This window comes from Ambystoma mexicanum, chromosome 8 (assembly GCF_040938575.1).
Source record: "Ambystoma mexicanum isolate Mex_15411 chromosome 8, UKY_AmexF1_1, whole genome shotgun sequence".
NCBI classification, from domain to species: Eukaryota; Metazoa; Chordata; class Amphibia; order Caudata; family Ambystomatidae; genus Ambystoma; species Ambystoma mexicanum.
Genome location: NC_090929.1, coordinates 296,433,685 through 296,454,785, shown reverse-complemented (window position 1 = coordinate 296,454,785; position 21,101 = coordinate 296,433,685). Strand labels below are relative to the sequence as shown.

The window sequence follows — 21,101 nt, the reverse complement described above, 5'->3', positions numbered from 1 at the left end:
AAATGTGCATAACTGTGCCCAGAGACGGAAAAAGAGCACGCTGCAATCGTGTAGTGCTTGCCATATACAATATATACAAAAGAATTCTGCACGTAGTAAATATTTCTGCACATAGTAAATATTTCATTTGTTCCCTACGCCTAATGGTGTGTACCATTGTAAAGATGCAATGCTGCCCTATCGCACGCCAGCATCCTCTGGTCTGGGCTTACATGGGATCTAATTTTCCAAGAGGCTTAACGTCAATTGAATTCATAAGTCAAGACTTACAATGGATTGTGTCCTCCCACGGATTCAGACATATATTCTCCTGCTTTGCAGCTCTCGGAAACTTTTTCCCAGCAGGCAGCGTTGTACATTAAATCATTGATGGCCGTCGACACGTCCTCTCCGTGACTGGACCTGACGTTGATGCGGGTCCAAATAGCACACTCAGTGCCCCGTGACCTCAGTTCCTTTTTTTCTGCATGCCCAGCATGCTACTCCGGAACTTCGCTTCAGACATTGGAAATTCTTCACATTTTTGGTAGACTTTGTCATCGTCATCATGTCTACTCTGAAAAAGCCTCTGCTTAAAAGAAATGCAGTGATTACGGTGCAAAAATGGTGCTTACGGACCCTCACAGAGATTGTCTGTGGTGCCTTGCTACCGACCACATCATGGCAGATTGCGGTTTGTGTAAGATAATGATACCAAAGGTCTTAAAGGAGAGAGCCTCCAAATTGGTCTTAGGGTGATAATCTTCAAAGTCACCAAGTACAATGCCATTGAAGGTTCGTTCTGACGTAAAGAGCTCTGCAACCGAGAAAACGCCCTAGAAGGAGAAAAAAAACGGTCTAAAATAACACCGTAAGAGATCCCACTCGAGGAGCGACTCCTGTCATCATTCTTCTTCCTCGTCGAAAAAGAGGAGAAGCAGACGGCATTAATCAACAGACTCATCCCCAGAGAGACAGGTATGGTTCCCGTCTAAGTCCGCCTCTGCAGAAAAGTGGGAAGAGTTTTGCATCAAGATCATGCAAGTCTTTGAGAAAGCGGGTCTGCTCGTTCTCTCTTCCTCTGGGAAGAAGTCCTCCCAGCCCAGAGCGCCCGACAAGGCTGGCAGGGACTCGACTCACTAACCACCTCATTCGCCTAACAGTCCGAGACCGGTGAAGTCCTCCATCGGACTGTCGTCATCAGCAGCTAATGCATTTTTCAATATTCCACATGCTCCATCGTTGCTATGTCGAAGACAGTCAAGTATCCCTCCAGTAGATTTATCCCAAAATCTACCAGGGACTTTATGTCCTCTTCTTAGGATATTTTTGATAAGGATGATGACCCGGTCCCTTTCAGGTTTGCACCTATGGGTCTTCCTTGAGGTCCTGACGAGTTCCAGGATGAGGAAAAGAGGTTGTCTGACTTGATTTTAGCCCTTCATGACGCTAGTGGCTTGGACACCTCTCCTGATGTGGAGTTCCCACTGGGAGATCCTAGAGCCCATATAAACATGGCTTACAGGAAAATGATGGCAACGCTAATGGTTGCATTAGGTTGGGGGTTCCCCACCTGGCAAAATATTGGAATGTGACTTAAGATAACATCCATTGAGCCTGTTCTTCCGTTACACAACACCATCAAAAATCTCCTCATGTGGCTATGGAAGACTCCCTGCTCGGGGGCCAGCAGTCCACAAGGATTTTTCCAAAAAGTACAAACCAGCATCATCAGACTCGGAATTCCTAACCAGACATCCAGCACTCCAGCACATGATAGTCTGGTAGTACAGGCTGTGACTGTGGGCAATAAGGCAAGCGCCTACACATCCTTACACCCCTGACAGGGATGACAAGCTTTACAACGCTTTGGCTAAAACGGTTTTTGCCTTTGTCAGTATGGCACATAAGTCAGTATACGCTTCATGTGCACTGTTAAAGTACACACACACCCTTATGGTCTGTGATTGTGGAGGCAGCCGAACAGATCCCAGAAGGTGACAAATGGTTTCCTCCACATAGTGGAAGATGGCAAGGAAGCAGTGTGCTGTCAGGCGTTGCAGTCTGGGCTCAACACAGCCAATTGTGTTGGAAGGTCAATGGCAGTAAGTTCTGTCATGTGAAATTCACCTGGCTGAGGAAATCAGGATTTGCGCATGATGTCCAAGCAAAGCTGCTTCACATACCTTTTGATGACTCACATCTTCTTGGCCAAAAGGCAGATGACAGCCTGGAAAAACTACAAGAATCCAAGGCTCCAGATAAGTCCTTTGGTGCAGTGATTAGACAACTTGCTCAACCTTCCACTCAATGGAAAGGGAAGCTTTTAGCGTTTTCATTTCTATAATTACGGACAGAAAGGCAAGCAGCCTGATGCCCATCAAGTACAAGGTCAGTGATGTTTCCCAAAAAAAGAGAGGTCTGTGACCATTCTTGGTCCTAAGGCACTTGAACAAGTCCCTCAGGAAAGTCAAATTCAAGATGGTAGCACTCTTGCAGATCCTCCAGGCCCTTGGCATTCAGGATTGGTTGGTGTCACTCGACCTACAGGACACTTACTTTCATGTGCGATCCATCAAAAGCACAGGAAGTACCTGAGGTTCATCATAGGAAACACTCACTACCAGTTTTGAGTTCGCCTTTCGGGATTAACTCCACCCCCAGGGTCTTCACCAAGCTGAAGGCGGTAGTGGCAGTCAGTCTCAGGCAAGGGGGATCCACGTCTTTTCCTACTTGGATTATTGGTTAATAAGGACATGATTCCCAGATCAAGACCTGGATCATCTCAGTCGCACCTGCCACCTCCTCCACAAGCTACGGTTCTCCCTCAATTTAAAGAAATCTCAGCCGACACCCATTCAAATGCTCCAGTTTCTACATCACCAGGAGAAGACAATTCAGGCTGGAAGACCAGCTATTCATTGGATAGACTGTTGGGTGTCCTGACCCACGTTTAAGCTATCATGCCACAACATTTGGTGCTGTGGGCTTAAAAAATTCAAGATGGCGGAAAACCCACATGTGCGCCGAAATCCAGGAAAGCTGCGCAGTTTGTGCGCACACCAAAATGGTTGCCTCACTTGCCACCCACCAGTGCGAGAATGAAAGGCCGGGTTGCCATGAGGGAAATGGGTTGCCAAAGGAAAAACAGTAGCGCCGGTTAGCTTCAAAGCGCTTTAAAACCACCATTGGACTACCCGCACAGTAGTCTGAAACCATTGGGAATGGAAATGCTGATTGCCAAATGCAACCTAGAATTGTGGGGAATTCATTTCTTAAATCCCAAAAATGGGTGCAGTACCAGTACTCACCACTATCCAAAAGCCGGCGTTTTAAAACCACTCTGTTTCCCTGAAGGCAAGTCAAAATGCCTATTTTCAAACATTGCAATATGTGCAAAATATTTACTGAACACCAGCAGACATTTGGCAGAATGGAGTTTTGTGTGCCTACAAAATCTGGGAAATGAAGATCATAAGACAAGGTTTATAACAAGACTGGCTGAGCTGTGGATTGCAGCAGTTTAAGTTGCACTGGATTTAAAGACACTAAAATCGAAAATGTTTAGATTAAATGAGTGACCTATGTTTGGTATCACATGCCTTTGTAACTGTTGAAATGTCATAGTTTTGCACTTAGACTCAGCATCCTAGCTGCATGTGTAAAATTGCAAGTTAAGTTAAAAAGCAACAAAAAACCTGCCAGTTAGCTGAAGGTCTGGCTTAAGGAACTTGATTTTGCTTGGCAGCTACCCCCATCAGGAGTGAAACTTGAGTCACCACTGTGTTCCCAGGCCAACCTTCCTTTTGCTGCCCACACTAAGGATATGCCATCTATCTGATAATTGAATTACCTGTGCTCTGCAGGAGAGTGAACAAAGCCCTCTTCACTCAGGCAAAGGTTTTATTACGCAGTCGTAAAATGTAGCTTCCTCTTGGCAGGAGCTGGGAGGGGCACTGCCTGTGAGAGCAAGCTGGCTTGGCAGAACTGGATTAACCAGTATTTCTACCTTGTGCTGATAGAAAACCACACCCCTTTGTAGCCAGAATATTGTTTAGAAAAAGATTAATAACTCATGGTGCGGACATGTGAACATTTTATAAATGATACCATAATTCTTGTGATTTTTCTGCCCACAGTTTAAGAGGTTTTTAGAACCGGTGGTATGTACAGGGGGGTGTCAGCGGAAAAGTGGATATTACTCTAAATGTGTGCATGTTAAAAATCTGAAACTTCATCAGTTAATGTCCCTACTCCCTGCGCACATGTATGTAAAGTTGGGTCCATGTCAGAAATTGAAAAATCAGTTAAAAAGTCCATTATGTGCCATCTCTGAATGCAAGCTCCTAGAAAGAGCAGATTTGGACAGAGACATGGCTAAATTCAGCCACACCATGTATATGTAATTTCAAACAACTGTGTAGCGCTGAAATATGTCTTTTATTATCAAATATAGAATGTGTGCAATCTGACAAGGGAGTGCCCTCTTGGCAAGCCATAAAATGACATCACTCTGACTCACAGTTCATTCCCCAATCAAATGATAAATGGAAGTTTGACCAATTAGAAGCTGAGAGAGAGGTAGGGTCAGTGATGCTAGAACACACCCACATTCTAAACACATAAAAGCAGACAGACAGGACAGATAGGGACCTTCAATTCCATTTGCTGCAACGCACTCTGCCGGAAAAATCCATACTTACCTCCATCAATCTTCAAAGAGCCAACCCTTAGACTCCAAGATAAACAGAGACTTCAGAACCTTAACCAAAAAGGCCACTGCCAGCAAGAGTATTTGTCAGCAGGCCTCAAAATATTTTTGCAACTGAACTCTTCAGACAGCCGGGTGAGCCGTCTGAATTTTGCCAAGAACTTTTGCAAGAACCCAGTGACAGAGATATCCAAAGAGAAGGCAGGACCCGACCCAGAGAACCGGTGCCTAGCAGAGAGAAAGCAGTGCTGTACCCAGAGAGACCCAGACCAGACCGCTGTGAGCAGTTCCAGAGGCCAGGCGCTGTGAGCAGAACCCGGGAAGACCTGACCAGACTGTTGACCAGATCGTGACAAAGCCGCTTTCCGGTTCAAAATCTCTTGTGAGTACTCAGCAAAACTCAGAACACATCTCTTAGTTAAAATCATATAATTCAATCCATTTTTAATCTAAGTAGAACTGCAGCTTAGCAATTGTGTTATCCTGCCATCATTTTTAAAGCTGAAAAAGTGTGCGTTTAAAATTTGCAAAAACCAAAAACGACCTCTAGTAAATCGGTCATATCTCCGCAACCGTTTGGGCTAGAGACTTGCAGTAACTTTCCTCTGATATCTTAGAATCGTGGCTTTCCGCATTCCTACCCCCTATAGTTTTACCGCAATCGCGGAACACGCATCCGCGAATTTTACCGCGATTTGCAATTTCTTCACGTGTAAAAAGACAGCAGTTTTGCTTTTCCATTTGCCAGAAATTCGTTTAACCTGTTAACTATCCCTGCATCATTGCTAGTGTGAGCCTGGACTAATATTAACTAGATACCACTCACCCTGAACCTCTGAAAGGGAATTAAAAGCAAATTTAGCATATTTCTCATCCATTGCTAGCACATATCAAAGCATTTGGGCTTGTGTTTTCAAAACTCCTATCTGTTTTCTGTTGTCTAAGCTTGCTGGGTTGAACTGAATTACATTGATTGCATTTCTGAGAACTGTGTGTTTCCTCCCATTTCCTTGCATTGCATAAAGAGGGGGGGGAGTGAATAGCCAGAGAAAAGTGATTACATTGTTTGGTTGAAATCATATTGAGTATTTTCTGTACTGCATTCATTGAATATTGCATCCACCTGAGCTTACATAAAGCATCCTCTACCACATTATACTTTTGTTCCTATTTACCAGTGTGCTACCTTATCCATTTCATGTCAACTCATTAGTGATTATAAGAAGTGTGCTAGTGCCAGATTCTCCGTTGTTGATCTTTATCATATCAGATTAAGTGTGCTATTCAATTATTAATTTATTATAAAGCGTGATATATATATATCTATTTTAAATTATCAAATAAACCTTTTAAACTTGCAAAACAGAACTACTTCTTGGCTCAGTGGGGTCAGGGGGATTCCAAGAGAGGGGTGTTATACAGGGGTAGTCATCCAGAACGCATGAACTGGACCTAAAGATATATCAATAAGGGTTTTCATTCAGTATTCTAGACTAGGCGTTAACTTAGCTGTAGTGCTGAATTGAATCCTCTTACAAGACAGGCTCAAAGACGGGCAAAGGAATAGCAAAGAAAACAATCTCTAGATGGATAGTGCTTTGTGTGTATGAGTGCTACACCAGAGCGGTTAAGGAAATCCTTGAAGGCTTCCTGGCACATTCCACTAGAGGTGTGGCAGCTACCTCTGCTCTACAAAGAGGGGTACCTGTAAAGGATATCTGTCAGACCGCAACGCGGTCTTCCAAACACACATTTGCAAAACACTACTGCCTTGACACAGTATCCGCAAATGAGGCTTGTTTCAGCAGGCTTTGGGCTGTCCTCCAAAAAAGTGGTGGCATAATAGCCATAAGAGTTCACTCCTCCTCTACTCCATAATGGTCTTACTGCTATGGCAGTCTACCTAAGATGAGGCCTTGGGAGGACGCAATCCATTAGAACAACAAATTACTTACCCCTGGTAATGTTCTTTCTGATGGATGTTCCTCCCACAGAATCGTTATCGCCCTCCCAGCCTGCCCCGTGGTTACGGAGCTCTATAATGTAAATTATATTATGACTCTCCTTTAACGCTAACAAACATTTTTGTCTCAAATTCCTAATGCGGCTGTGCATTGGGACAAACTTAAACGGCGGTCACGGGGCGCAGAGCGCCCTATCTGTACCTGCATCGATGTCACGTATGGTCACAGAGACTAGGACTCGGCAGCCATCAATGATGGCATGCACAATGCCCCCGGCTGAGGAAAAAGTTTCTGAGAGCTGTAAAGCAGGTAAATATATATCTAAATGAGGAATCAATGGGAGGAACATCCAGTAGTAAAAGCACATTACCAGGGGTAAGTAATTTGTTCTTTTGCATTTTGAATTAACGCTACATTATTTTCATTCATTTGAATGGCAGAGAGGAGGAGTGCATCAAAAGTTACGATTCCGCCTTTCCAAATCCTCTGAGCTCTACAAATATTCCTGCATTTATGCCAGCATGACATTTTCATGTTGGTGTAAATGCTGTGGATTCCTATGGAATCTGCCTGCGTTTTACACCAGCAAAAAGCAGGTGGATTTCATAAGAATCCATTGTAAACGCTGTAGGCTATGCATAAATGCCAGGCAGTGTTTATTCAATTTGCACAGCAGAGTGCAAAAGCGTGGTGTAAAGTCAAGTATGCGACCATTTTACACTCCCCTATGCAAATGCTGAAAGTGACGCGTAAATGACCTTTTATACCAAATTGCAAACGTAACAGATTCCCGCTGCATAAATTACACCTTTAAAAATTAGCTCCATGGTGTTAGGAGTGGTTTGTTGTATCTTGTTCTCTTCAATGGGGGAGCAGCACGTGCCTCTCTATGCCAACATCCTTTGTTCTCTGCTGTCTCCCCATTGCCACCAACTAGACTAGGACACTCTTCTTGCACAACGTTATGTCCTATACTGAACCAGTGTTTTAGGTGATCGATCCAGATGGGCTGTTCCAGCTTTATTGACGGCCTGTGCTCTCCCAGCTCACTTCACTTTTTCCCTCTCTTCTTTTTTCTTCCTGCAGATGCTGAATCTTTTTGTTGCTGTCATAATGGACAATTTTGAGTATTTGACTCGTGATTCGTCCATCCTGGGTCCTCATCACCTTGACGAGTTTATTCGTGTCTGGGCAGAGTACGACCCTGCAGCCTGGTACGTACAAGGGGGGTGCTGCTAATGCAGGGACCCTGTGTGGGAAGGAGGGGCAGAGGGAGCACAGAGTGAAGGTAGCGGGGAGGCAAGGATGTGTTCTGGACTCATACAATTTGGTCCTTCAATAGCATGTTGTTATAGGTTATCATTTCTAGCAAACCTCACATGTTAGCAACAACTGGGCCCAAAGATTCTGGACTTTTCTGTTGCAAATGGCTACTATTCGCATTCATCCTTTCAGGGCTTCAGACCAAATACTAATATGAGGTGAGGAGCTCCTTCAAATGTCGAACATTTTGAACTTGTTTAGCAATTAGGGGTAGCACAGTTTCAAAAGTGTTCCTGCAATACGATCTAATTTAAAGACGTGCCCCGGCGAATAGAAGGAAGTATCGATTCCTTACACCAGGGGTACTACCTACGTTTTTATTCAAAGGTGGTCCCAAGTCATGTTTCATTATAGCCAGCAAATCTGCAAATAACTCTTCATTAGGATATCTTTACGCACATGAAGCTCGTGAATATTATTAGTGACTATCTTGAATGCAACTGGATTTCGTCAATGGCCATCAGTGAGATACCATGATACAGTGCCACTTTTCCTAAACACAACTCAAACAAGCCGGAAACCAATGAACATAGAGAGAAGCAATGTGCGGTAGACTGGCCGAAACCAAAAGCTGAACAACTGTAGGACTTTTGCAGGAGAGCAGTGTGTTCAGCTATGAGAATTGGCAAGTGCGTGGGATGTCACTATTAATGAGAAAGAGAAAGACATTATTGATGATGTTTGCTTCCACGCAGGAAGCAATGGATGCTAGCATATGTTTTTCGGCTGATTGGGGTAGTTGTGTTTTTGCAATGACTGGAAACTTAGGCGGGGCCTCACTCACTCTTCATCACTAGTGTCACCTCCCACTGAGAAGCAGTGACCCACCCTGCATGTCAGATGGAATATGGGCATTCTGAAAGAAGCCTCGGGATGGTGCAGTTTCTTGAGTTGTTTAAAATGAGTGCATATACCTCATGCACACATTTTCCCTAAGATGCTGCAAAAAAAGTCCAATACATTTTCAAAATGTCTCTGATCTTTTCCAAAAAGGCAGGTTAAAAGAAAGCATGTGCCCTGTGTTTGGCTAACTTCACACACTATACATCACCAGATGAATGAGTGTCAACATATTCTGTAGGCTGTTTCCATGGCACAGGTGCCCTGGCCTATACCACTATATATTCCCGATTTCTCTGTAGGCCAGGGTGCTGTTGGGCAAAGCAGCAAGAGTATTACCCGAGTTTTGGTAAAACCATCTCGCGTGTATCTAGAGCTCCACTATCAATCATTTTGGAAGCACTGAAGACAATTAATTTGTCTTAAGCTCTCGCACATTGAGGAGGTTGCAGGCAGAGGAAGCGCTCTGTAATGACGATCCTCTCAAGGCTCCAATGGAAAAAGGGTGCAACTGCAAGAGCCTGTCAAATGTCTCCCCTGTGAGAGTGGAATATTTACGTTTAAACAACCATGAACGTGGCAGCAGCAATAAACATACTGCGTCAGAGGACAAAACCCTGCCCAGATGATATTAATAAAACGCCTAAAATGAAGCCAAAAGCGTAACTGCTCGGCTCACAATAACAATGCAGTGTCCTGGGCTCAGAGGAAGGGGCTCAGGGGTTAACAGCCCAATGGTTTAATGGCCCCACTCACGACCAGCTTTCAAAACTGTCACCCAGCCCGACCAAAATGTTTAGGCTGATTCTGCCCTCGTGGGAGGAGGGGAGTAGGGTGGGATTAGAGTAACAGAGGTGTCTCTAGATTAGGAAGGCACTTAATTATCACGCGAGGGAAGAAGTTTGGATTTGTGCATACCTCCACAGAGGTCCAGTCCAGCATGACCACATTGTATTGACAACATGCAGGGATGACGATGTGGTTCATGTTAGTAGTTCTTATTGCATATGGACTTACTTTTGAACATGAAGTCTTGTGACAATCTAAAGCATGAGGTCAAATCAACAGATGAGGGGGAAAAAGACACACGGCCAAGATCCTGCCTGAACATGAGACAGCGAATGCTCTTTAACAAGATAGAAGAGGCTGGGGGTTCCTTGCAAAGGGCAGGTACATGTCTCATTTGGACAAAGGCAGGCGCAAGGCTGGAAACACACCGTTCAGACAAATGGTAAATATAAAGGCAAACCTTGAGCTAATGCAAAGTGTGAAGAATATATGTTCAGAGATAAAATGCTTACACCTCTTGACCAACCTGTCGGTTTATACCATTCCATCAGGACCTTACCTGCTGAATGTTTTTCAAGCCCTGTCAATAAAACTTTAATCGATGGAAGGCGAAACACGTGAACAGGAAATCTTCAGTTGCCATCCATAGTCTGAAACCGTTTCCAGCAGTGTCAAAGCCAGCGCCATAGTCTACTTCCCATTGTGTCCCTGATCGGATAAAGCTAGATATAACGTTTTTTGTTATGGTTTCTGAAATTAAAGGAAGGCCTTTGGTTGCAGGCAATGAGAGAGAACTGTGCCTACCACTGTTATTTACACCTCTCCCCTCTCCTCTGAAAGGATCTGCACTCTAGTTATGCTGTAGGGAGAACTAAATGGTCCCCGTAGTCAGCAGGGCACGTTGAATGACCTACATGAAACCACAAACAGAGGGTAACCACGAGTACAGTAACGCTTGCAGGGAGGCCTGGAAGAGCGTAAAAGATGGGTGACCAGCTGGCAGAAATGCTGGAGTCCCATATGTGTTGCTACCCGTGGAAAATGTCTGAAGCATAAGAGTGGAACTGAGAGGCATTTAGTTCGACCAACCCACAGCTGGCCGTTTTTATCGATGACACATGGTCTGCCTGTTGGCGCCCTGTTTACAGAGCTGTCCTAGGCGTTGGTAAGTTGTCTGTGGTGTGCTGGTTAATAAAATAGGTCTGATGCTTGCTCACATGTAAATGAGAGGGCGTTGAATGTTTACATTCTTATTTACTAAGTGACACACGGGAGGTGGTATATTAACTTAACATAAACCGGCAAGGGCACAAATTCAATTAACAAAGTAAAAGATGAAGGCTTCTCCAGTGGAAAAGTAGAAATGGATCGAGCAATGCCTGCAGCTCCCATTTCTAAGATGGGTTATTAATATTAATAGCATATGATGCTGATGACAACGTGAGGATACACATTAAAGAGAAATATGACCTGTCCCGTGCTTAGCACAATACAATATAGCTTTTCAAAACGAAACAATTGCATTGCAGTTACAATGTTAGTAGCCTTTGATAACATAGAGTGTCAGCAGAGGGCTAAATGCGATGAGGTGTGTTTTATTCGGGTGTGAGGGCCACGTTGCACCTTTACAAATCCTATTATGCAGAAGTTGCAAAAATACACGGACAATGTGGAATAAAATCGGTTTGCACACAAAAGAGGCCCTGGGTGCAGAGGTCTACCGGGATATCTCCAGTGTTCCCTATAGGCCAGCCCACGCCTGCCCATAACCTTCTATTCTTTATACCTTTGTGGTAGGAGATTGAGGGGGACATATATTATGCCAAGGGATAGGTAGTAGGTTAAATACGGGTTATTTTCTCCTTACCTTCTGTGCTTTTGGACTACAAGCGCCTGGGATCTAAGATCTATTCAGGATTTCACCCCTCCTCTTCACATCCTCAAAATAAAGTAAATGGGACCAAATTTATGAGAAATAAAGGTTTTTACCCTCCTCTTCTTAACATCCTCATTGTACGAGGCAGGAACGAGCTGGGGTCTGTGGTCGATATGCCCTTTCCCTCATCTTAACTTCCTTGGGAACGAGACTGGATGGAGCTTGCATCTAAGATCCCATCAGTTATTTTCCCTAAATCTAATAAAATGAGGCATAGTGCACTGATCTATGATCAATAAAGGTTGGCGGCCCCTCCTTTGTCTTAACATCCTGTGGAACGAGGCAGAGATAAAATAGCATTTATAATCGATAAGGCTTTTCCTCACAACTTACCATCCTTTTAGTGTCAGCCAGGAGAGGACTTATCTATGATCAGTAAAGGCTTTTCCCATCATCTTAACACCGTTGTGGTGAGGCAGAGAGGCAATAAGGTGTAGCAAAGTCTTTTCCTTTTGGTGTCTGTTGGGTGCATTGATTGCGGGGAGGTTGGGTGAGCTATTTGAGTTGAAAACAATGTTTCCTATTTGTTACATTTTGTACTGTTCTCTTTCCAGTTACCGCATTCATTATAAGGATATGTACAGTCTCTTACGCGTCATTGCTCCGCCCCTGGGCTTGGGAAAGCAGTGCCCGCCTAGGGTGGCATATAAGGTTTGGCATTTCGAGGATCACCAAGCTGTTTGTATGCAAACTTTGAATGTAGTGCCAATTGAATCATTGGCTGGCTTGAGCCTGAGTAGGAATGTGATGCACATATCCCTGTGTCCCCTCTTCCTTCCCCCGTCCTATGACCCGTCTACAAAGCATTTGTAGGCACTGCTTATGGGACGGAGGTTTTCCTGTTTTGATTCAGGTGTTTGCATCCTGTGTTCTGCATATATCTCCATTACCCCAAATGGCGAAATTCCATGGGTTGATTGTGTCCTGTATATAGTGCTCGAGAGATGATAGGTTTTCATCAATTTAATGCATTCTTCAAAGGGCTTTAGCACGACTGACATTGGGTTCCTATGGGTTGGGTAGGTTATGTTCAGAGCTCTCACCTTTCAGACCGCTGTCTATTGTTAGGTGTATTCAGCAGACAAAGGGTTTCCATGTGCTGGGCTTATACTTCGTAGAACTCTCTCCCTTCTGACAATCGATTTTCATGTGCTAGTTGTACCCTTCATAAGGCTCTCACGTGGCTAATGTTGGGTTTCTATGCAATCCATTGATTGTTATTTGGCAGAGACCTCTCTCGCTGGACTTGCATGTGCTGAGTGTGTCCTGTGTCATGCTCTCACTCGACACATAATGGATTTCAATGTGCTGGACAGGCTTTACGTAGGGACTACGAGCTATCCATGATCGGTTACATTGGTTGCACGTGTCTTTCTTAGAGGTCTCATCCTGCATGTAATGGGTTTGCACATGTTGGGTGGTCCTTGCATAGAGCTCTCACTATGCAGACAGTGGGTTTCTAGTGGCTGGGTTAGTCCTACATATTGGTCTCCTCTTGCAGACAGTGAGTTTCCCTGGGATGGATTTTCCTGCATAAAGGGGCTTCTCAAAACAGATCAGATCCTATCCTTACAGAAAAACCACACTGAAGATTTAGCAAACTCCAGGCCCATTGTACATCTGTTAACGTAGGCACGCCAATAGACAGTGAAGTCGCTAGCCAACACATCGCCAACACAACGAGACACACCCACGTTTAAGCTTTATACTCCAATATGAAGTTAGCCTCACACTCTAGCTGATTACCTATGCCAAATGGGTTGGATTGGATGTCGAGAATAATCTTCCTTCAAAAACGTAATCACGAAGAAAACTCAGACAGCCTGGTAACAGCTCTCACTGCCAGGCAAAATAAAACCTTTCCTCCCAGTCATAGCTTTCAGAACCACTGTGCAGGCCCCATTTCTCTCCCACTTGGGTGGTGGCTATGTCCTTCTCACAGGACGTCTAGAAATGTTATTAAATCTACACAAGCGTGTACATCACACAGCCACACATCGAAGGACAGAAATAATATGACCACATCACACCCAATCTAAGAGAATGACATTGGCTGCCCCTGCAGGCCCACATCATATTCAAAAGAGGCTGCATCCCATACAAGGCAGAGAGACAGAGAGCTGTGTTGTGGTGTACCAGAAGGGCGCAACCAACATTTGCATTCAAACACAGATTCTTCATGGGAATAAAAAATGTTTTTTTTAACTCTCCTAGATTTCCTGCCTCCAGGATACAGCATACCTTCTACTGTTTTCACCAGCAACCCCAGGAACATGCCACAAAGTTCAACCTCCCATATGCTAGAGAAACATGTACCTTACTCCAACAACTGCATGCTACACCCGAGAAATGTACCTTTCTAATGGATTTCATTCTCCCACAGATTTCTCATCTTGGATATGCTCCTGCAGTGGTAGCTTTGATTGGAAAAATCTGTGCCCAGCACGGGGCATACTGGTTCTGGAAGCAACTCCAACATAAGTACATATGGAGCGCACCAGGCCCAAGACTTCAGTTCCTTTTTTTGTGCACTCAGCACCCTGCCACAGGTTGATTTTCCCTGCAAAGAAAATTATTGCTTTGGAACATGCCCAGAATTCCTAAAGCCTCAGGGTTCAAGCATTTCCAGGACTGAGCCTCAAAGATGTCGATCATAACTCACTGGCATCTGGTTTTTGGGTTCAAAACATGACATGCCGGAGTGTGGTTCATGCCAAGGCCCTGACCCTGAAGGTCCTTAGGGAATGGAATGAAAAGTTAGCTCTAGATCTGCTTCAATAGGATACCTCTTCCAAGAGTAGATCTTTGGAGGAAGAAAGGGTTCCCGACTTGGTGGAACCTAGTCTTGATAGAGACCCTTCCCTTCAGAAGGAGCTGGGGGAAGATAAGAAGCACAGGAAACATTGTAAGGGATCCCATACGAGGAGTGAGCTCCATCATTCTCCTATATGCATAAGGAGAAATTCTGCCAGTAGAGGCATGACGGCTCGTCTGATTATTCAGAAAATTATGCAACATCTCCAGAAGCTCTTCCATCTTCAGAGCAGTTAGACTTGTTTAAAAAGCAGATGCTAGACATATTTACAAAAGTGGTGATGCCGGTGGTTGTCATCTTGGCGTTGGTTGCAGAGACAGGGCCCACCACACTTTCAAAGGCAGGCTGGTTCACCTCTGGAGTTGGCAGCTGCATGCTCGAGAGCCCAGCTCCTGCTGCAACGAAGAAGTCCTGTAGAAGTGCTTCTGGACTTAGTCCTCTATGTCCACTCTGATCACCGGGGTCAGAGCCGAGCACTGAAGGCCAGTTACATCATTGGTGCTGATTAACGCCTCTTCACACAACTTGGCTCCCAGACGTTAGTTCATCCAAACAATGTAGAGAATCTGCAGTGAGTAAGGGGACACTGTCCCATTCAGCTTTTAGCCTATATCGGTGTGCACAAATACTTCCCTGAGGACTTCCTTTCAGAAGAGGCAGGCATTGCAGATCTGGCAGCAGATTTGAGGGATGTCAGTGGTCTGGATAAGTCTGCAGAGCAGGATTTATTCCAAGTTGCTCTACATAGTCATTCAAATGCTGCCTATCAAGGGCTATAGAGAAGCTGCTTGAAGCCTTGGGTCTGGGCACTACATAAAATCAAGTGATCCCTGGTAAAGTAATATAGACCTGCTCTGTTGGATCCTTTTTTGTTGTTGCAAGAATCCAGCTCCAGAGTGTTTGGTGATGCAGGCAGCCACTAAAGGCCTGACGTCTTCACTTTTTTCTCCCTCCAGCTGGATAGCGAGAGCAAGAAGCTAGATGCGATGGAATAGAAAGTCTTTGTATCCGAAAGCCTACCCTAGAAGGTTTTGCATGGCTCATGAACACTAAGTTTACGGACATCCTATGGTCAGAGATTTAGGAGGCAACAGACGATCTGACTCAGGGAGAGATTAGGGATGGCTTCAATCGCATGGTTGCAGATGGGAAAGAGGCTGCCTGACAAAATTTTCAGGCTGGTCTCGATACTTCTTACTTTGTGGTCCGCTTAATGGGCAAGGCTCATTGATGAGGAGACATAATTGGCTGCTGACCTCAGGATTTGCACTGGATGTCCAGCCAGAAGATGCTAGACTTTCCCTTTGATGGGGACAATGTATTTGGAGTGAAAGTGGTTGAATCATTGAAAACCTCGAACAGAGTTGACAGTGAAATCACTGGGTCCTGCTGTTCAACAACCCTTTGCAGGTCCACTCTCCTCAACTTCATTTGTCAGGGGCATAGTTTTGGCCACTTTACCTAATTTTTCCATAATGGGTGAGGTGAAGCATCTACTGTAATGTCGGAACAAAGGTTTTACACTTACCCATGCAGGGGTAGAGGCACCTCAAGAGGCTAAGCTGCTGCACCCATCGTCCCACAATCCAAATCGGGTGCAAAACCTATTTCATGCATCCTTTTTAGACTTAACTCCATTAGGAGGTAAATGAACCCTGCACTCTGAAGAGTGGCTTTCCTCCACTTCTGAAGCCTGGCCATTACAGATGATTTCACAAGCTTATCACCGCCCCCTATTGAGATGGCCCAGGATCATCAAGCTCATTCCCAGTCTCTGCCACCTGATCCCTTCCTTCTAGAGGAGGTCAGGAGCCTTTTGATGAAGGTGACCATAAAGCTAGTGCCAGCCGTAGAAAATCAAAAGGGTTTGTACTCTCACTACTTCCTAGTACCAAAAAGGGTGTGGCCCTGTACATCTAGGACCTAAGGCCATTGAACAAGTACCTAAAGATTGATAAATTCAGGATGGTGATGTAAGTTCACATCATTTATGTTTTTAGCGTTCCAACATTGGTTGGTGTCACTGGACCTTCAACGAGCTTATTTCTATGTTCATATTCATCCAAAACACAGAAAGTAACTTAGGTTTGAAATAGGCAGTACCCATTACCATTTTAGGTTCCTTCCATTCTGGTTGATCTCCACTCCAGGGGATTTCACCAAGCTGATGTCAGTCATGGCAGTTCATCTCAGGAGGGAAAGGGTTCTTGTCTTTCTATACCTGTTGGATTGTCAGAGCATGTATAATGCATCTATGTGGCACATCGTCAATTACAGTTTGGCCTTTCCCCAATACTTAAAAAGGTTGCTCCGGTTCATTGTGGGCAGTCCTGGACACCTTGACCTCCTTTAAGCTTTTCCAATAGTTGTCATCATCTCTCCGTAGGTTACGGAGATTCAAGGCCAAAATGATCCTGATTGACCTGTCTGTTATACTCACGTACAGGATCAGGCACTAGGAACCAGCGTATGGTGACACCCGACTGCTTGCCGCCAAGACATGCCAAAACCCAGACTGGGTCTCCTCAATTTGAGGGCGACCTTTCTTCCGAGAGACCGGACTACATGTAATATAAACGTGCAAAATAATGGCTCAAATGAAAGAGCAAGTGCAACCACACACATCAAGCTAGGGAGAAAGAAGAAAAAAGAATGTTAGATAAAGAACAAGAAAATGGAATGCAATGTAGTGCACCACAGGATCACTAACCTTGCATGTATGCATGAGGAACCTGGATGTGTGAGGAGTTTTATCTGGAATCCTTGAGCTGTATGAGTTGTCACTACCAGAAGGAAAGGATAGGTTAGTATGGCATAACCCAACAGAACAAGAATGTACTAGTTTGGGGAAAAGGTCATTAATGTTCAACTCTGCATAGCGTCCATGTCCGTGGGAAAAAGGTCTCTAATAATACAATCCAGAAGGTAATAATACAATCCAGAAGGTAGGTATATGTGTGGTATTGTACGATCAGACCGAAAAAAAGCTCTGACCGTACAATACGACCAGAAAATACCACCAAAGGTTCATACACCAAAAGTACGAACCTTTGGTGGTAGCATTGTGTGGTATAGTGAGCGGGGTGTTGCAGGGGACACCCCCGGAGCACACCCGCAAAAAAAAGAAAAAAAACGGGGCTGCAGGGGTGTCCCGCGCAACCCCCACTCACTATACTTTACAAGTGTGTTCGCAGGAGAAAGCTGCAAACATTTGGTAGTTCGCACCTTTCTCATGCAAACTTTCCAGCTGTGGCAAAATCAGCCGCGGTTGGATCACTTAGAATCATAGGTGTTGGGATTCTTGATAGGGTATGTTGCACTGTCTTGGTTATGTAGGAGGAAGATCGGGATGGGAGCAAGAAGAGTGATGAGCAAGGCACAGGTGATAGAGGCTAAACGTGGGAGGAGTGTCTGTAATGTTATTGGTAAGGATTGAGCATCGGAATCCAGGGACGTTCCGTTTTCAATTACCAGCCAGAGGCAACAAAACAAACAAGGAGTAGGCAGTCGGATGATCGAGGACGTACCGTGGTCGTAAGCAGAAGGCAGTAGTACCAGCCGATAAGGATCAGGCAAAACGAGAGGTCCTGGGACGTTCCAAGGTCGGGTGAGAAGGAGCGTAACAGTGGAGCAGCTGGAAAGGCTCTGGAATAACGAACAGTAGAAATGCAGGAAATTCCAAGAGGCATTCAAGGCATAAACACACCTGTACAACTTCAATCAGAAGCACCAAATTGGTGTTCTGAGAAGTGAATATAGTGCAGGAAGAAGTCAGGTGATCATGTAATCACGTCGCTGCCTGGGTAACAGGGCTTGTCAATCAGGACGAGCGCAAGCGCCTACAGTCACACAATCCAAGAACGTTGCCTGGTCAATGGGACGTGGACCTGCCAATGCTGGCATACACCCAATTGGGATAGATGCTATGGGAACCACCACGGACGCTTCTGTACCAAGTAAGCCCTAAGGAATCCACGTTGTGGGGAACGCAAGTCCCTGCCAACCATGACACTTTCATCCTCTACGTCTTCCGCAGAGGTCAGAGGTTCTCTCACAGCTGTGGGGGGAGGGTGAAAAGTGAGTGTTTCACCTGAGACTCACCTTGCTGAAGCTTCATGTGTGGTTGCTGAGAGGCAGAGCTAGAGAGATTAGGACAGGTTGGAAATGCCCTGAAGGTTCTACTCCCTGCTTGGATTCTTGTCTTGGTGCAGGGAAAGGGAGAGGGATCCAATATCTGCAGCTGTGGGGCTACCTCTACTTTTCTTGGCCCAACATGCCCAACAAATTGGCACAGTAAAAGGCTATCTGGCTAATATATAAGCATTTAAGAGAATGACAAACAGCGCTCCTATTTTACAATTAAGACTATCTTGCATTTTTTCAAAGCATTGGTGAACATGTTTACCACACACCATTTTTTTGTCCAGCATATTTCCTCAATCCTGGTTTCACATTTCCTGATAGGGCCCCTTTCGAGCCTTTTCATTCTTGATACCTTCGCTTGTTGTCGCTGAAAGTAATCTTTTTGGTGGCTATCAGGTTAGCTAGGCAGGTAGGTGCACTGCAGGCGTTATCTTTCAAAATATATCATCTGTTTCTAACTAATGCGAAAGTAACCTTAAGGGAAATACCTTTTTTCGCTCTAAGGTTGTTTCAGGGTTTCGTTTAAGTCAGAAAATTCACCTTCTAGTGATCTACTCACTCCTCATGCCTCGTAAGAGAAAGAAAGGTTGCATCATTTCGCCCCAAGTTTTTACATCCTAAGAACAAGAAACATATGAAAATATGACGAGTTGTTCATATATTTTTCTGCAATAAGAATGGGATTAGCTCTGTTGTAGCAAGTTTTATGCATTTCTGAATGGAACTGTCAAAAAATGTGTCTCGTGGACGAGACATCCCTAGATGTGCATGTTTTAAATTAATCTTGTAGTTTCTTGCAGAGTGGCCTTCTCAAAAATGTATACACAAGCGATTGGCTGATCCAGTTACTGTAGTTGGGTTTTTGAACCTATACTGGCCTGCTCTACAAACAATTCCAGTTGGTTCAAGTTGGGTCTTGAAACTGGTTTCTTTTGTGTCTAACCATTTCTTTTACCTTCAGTAGATATTTTGTTCAACCAGGAGAATGCTCCCTTTTTTCCCGCTAGACCTTTATTGTCTTAGCTCCAAAACCAATGTACTGCAGTCGACTAGAGTGGAAACCATTTTGTAAATGGATAACTGAAATTTCCTCTGGAGTAGCCTTCCTTAACCCATTAAAATGTAATTCACTAAACATTTGCCAACTTTTATCGACTGAAGTGGTAAGGATGTGACTGTGGACAGCTTTCACTATGGAATCATATAGATGCAACAGTTTACGTCCTTCGCCCTTTAAATAAGTAACTCATCCAGAATAGTAAAGAGAATTCCTCTTTCACTAAAGAGATTAACCTCCTACTCCACACAATGTTATGAGACTGGTTCCTTAAGCTGTGACCAAGATGGTGACCCATTGACTTGATGGTGAAAAAGATTAGTCTTAGGAGTGTTACGGTGCAAAGACGCCCTCTGTAATGCAACAAAGAGATTTCGGTGCCATAGTGAATGACCAAGCAATAACAAGAGCAAATGAGGCAGACATTGACAAGGACAGTTTCTGGGCTCTCTTCTGCACACCAGGCCTTGTTTAGTAGACCATACTCGCGTAGGGGTGCACGTACTACAACAAGGAACTCTGGCTATAGTAACAAAAGCACAAAGGTTTTCCGGTTAGGTATTATTTGTGTGCAAAGTTAAGTCATACCAAGTTTATCTCAACTAATAAAGGTGTGCTAAATCGTGGTATTGAAACAACACTAAATGTTGTGCATGCAATTAAATACAACAATCTAGAATAGACATCCCGATCACATTTTATTCTAAACATTTTTTGAATGCAGATCAAGTTTGAAGAATCAAAGTATAAATCCAATGTAAGTAATTTCTGCCCAAAGAAAAAACAAATTCTTAAAAGCAATTATAAACAAGCTAGAGTTCACATCCTAATAACAGTCTTATTTGATTGCAAGAAATGAACATTTAAAATGAAGGCAAAACGTATACATTTGATATGAGTAGTTCATACCAAAGGAGAAATCATAACATTACAAACAATAGGAAAGATACTAGAACAGAGATTTTACAAAATCTGAATGCAGTAACAGACACAGAATTCATATCACACAGTGTCCCAATTGAATGTGCACATTTTCAAGGTATGTTATGAACATAATTCCATGTTATATGGGTCTTAATTAGATGGGCGCACGTTACTAAGGTGGTTATGTGGAGGCAAAGGGGATATATTGATTTTGAGAAAAAGCACAGTCTTGGATGGAGGAATGATCTTTAACAAATCAATTATTCAATTTCATTTGTCTGAGGTCAAACAATCCTCAGCATTATTTTTTGACTTGACCTTGGTGTGGGCTTTCCAGGTAGCTTAATACATTTTGTCATGATGGGGACAGTTGAACGCTTTCATCAAGACAAATACAACCACTCATTCGTCATGTATGTAGTCGTGTAAGGGGGCACTATTTGTTCTCTGTATTACAGCAATGTTGTACTGTGTGGAAAGAATAATAGGGTGTGGACAATAATGTTTCTTGACTGAAAATTATTTTAAATAAGGGGTGCCTCAAGCATCGTTGTGAGCCCCTTATATCATATTAAGGAGAAAAGGATATCCAAAGGAGTATGGTTCAGTATTTATTCAAG

At 44.0% G+C, this 21,101-nt stretch overlaps 1 protein-coding gene across 5 annotated transcripts in view; it reads left to right on the top strand.

The window, feature by feature from the left end:
* Window positions 1–21,101, top strand: part of CACNA1B (calcium voltage-gated channel subunit alpha1 B) — a 2,298,664-nt gene that overhangs the window by 1,994,667 nt on the left and 282,896 nt on the right. For all 5 annotated transcript variants that reach the window (XM_069609698.1, XM_069609696.1, XM_069609700.1 and 2 more), the window contains one exon: window positions 7,741–7,868. In XM_069609698.1, coding sequence (XP_069465799.1) covers window positions 7,741–7,868 — 128 coding nt within the window. The remainder of the gene's footprint in view (window positions 1–7,740; window positions 7,869–21,101) is intronic.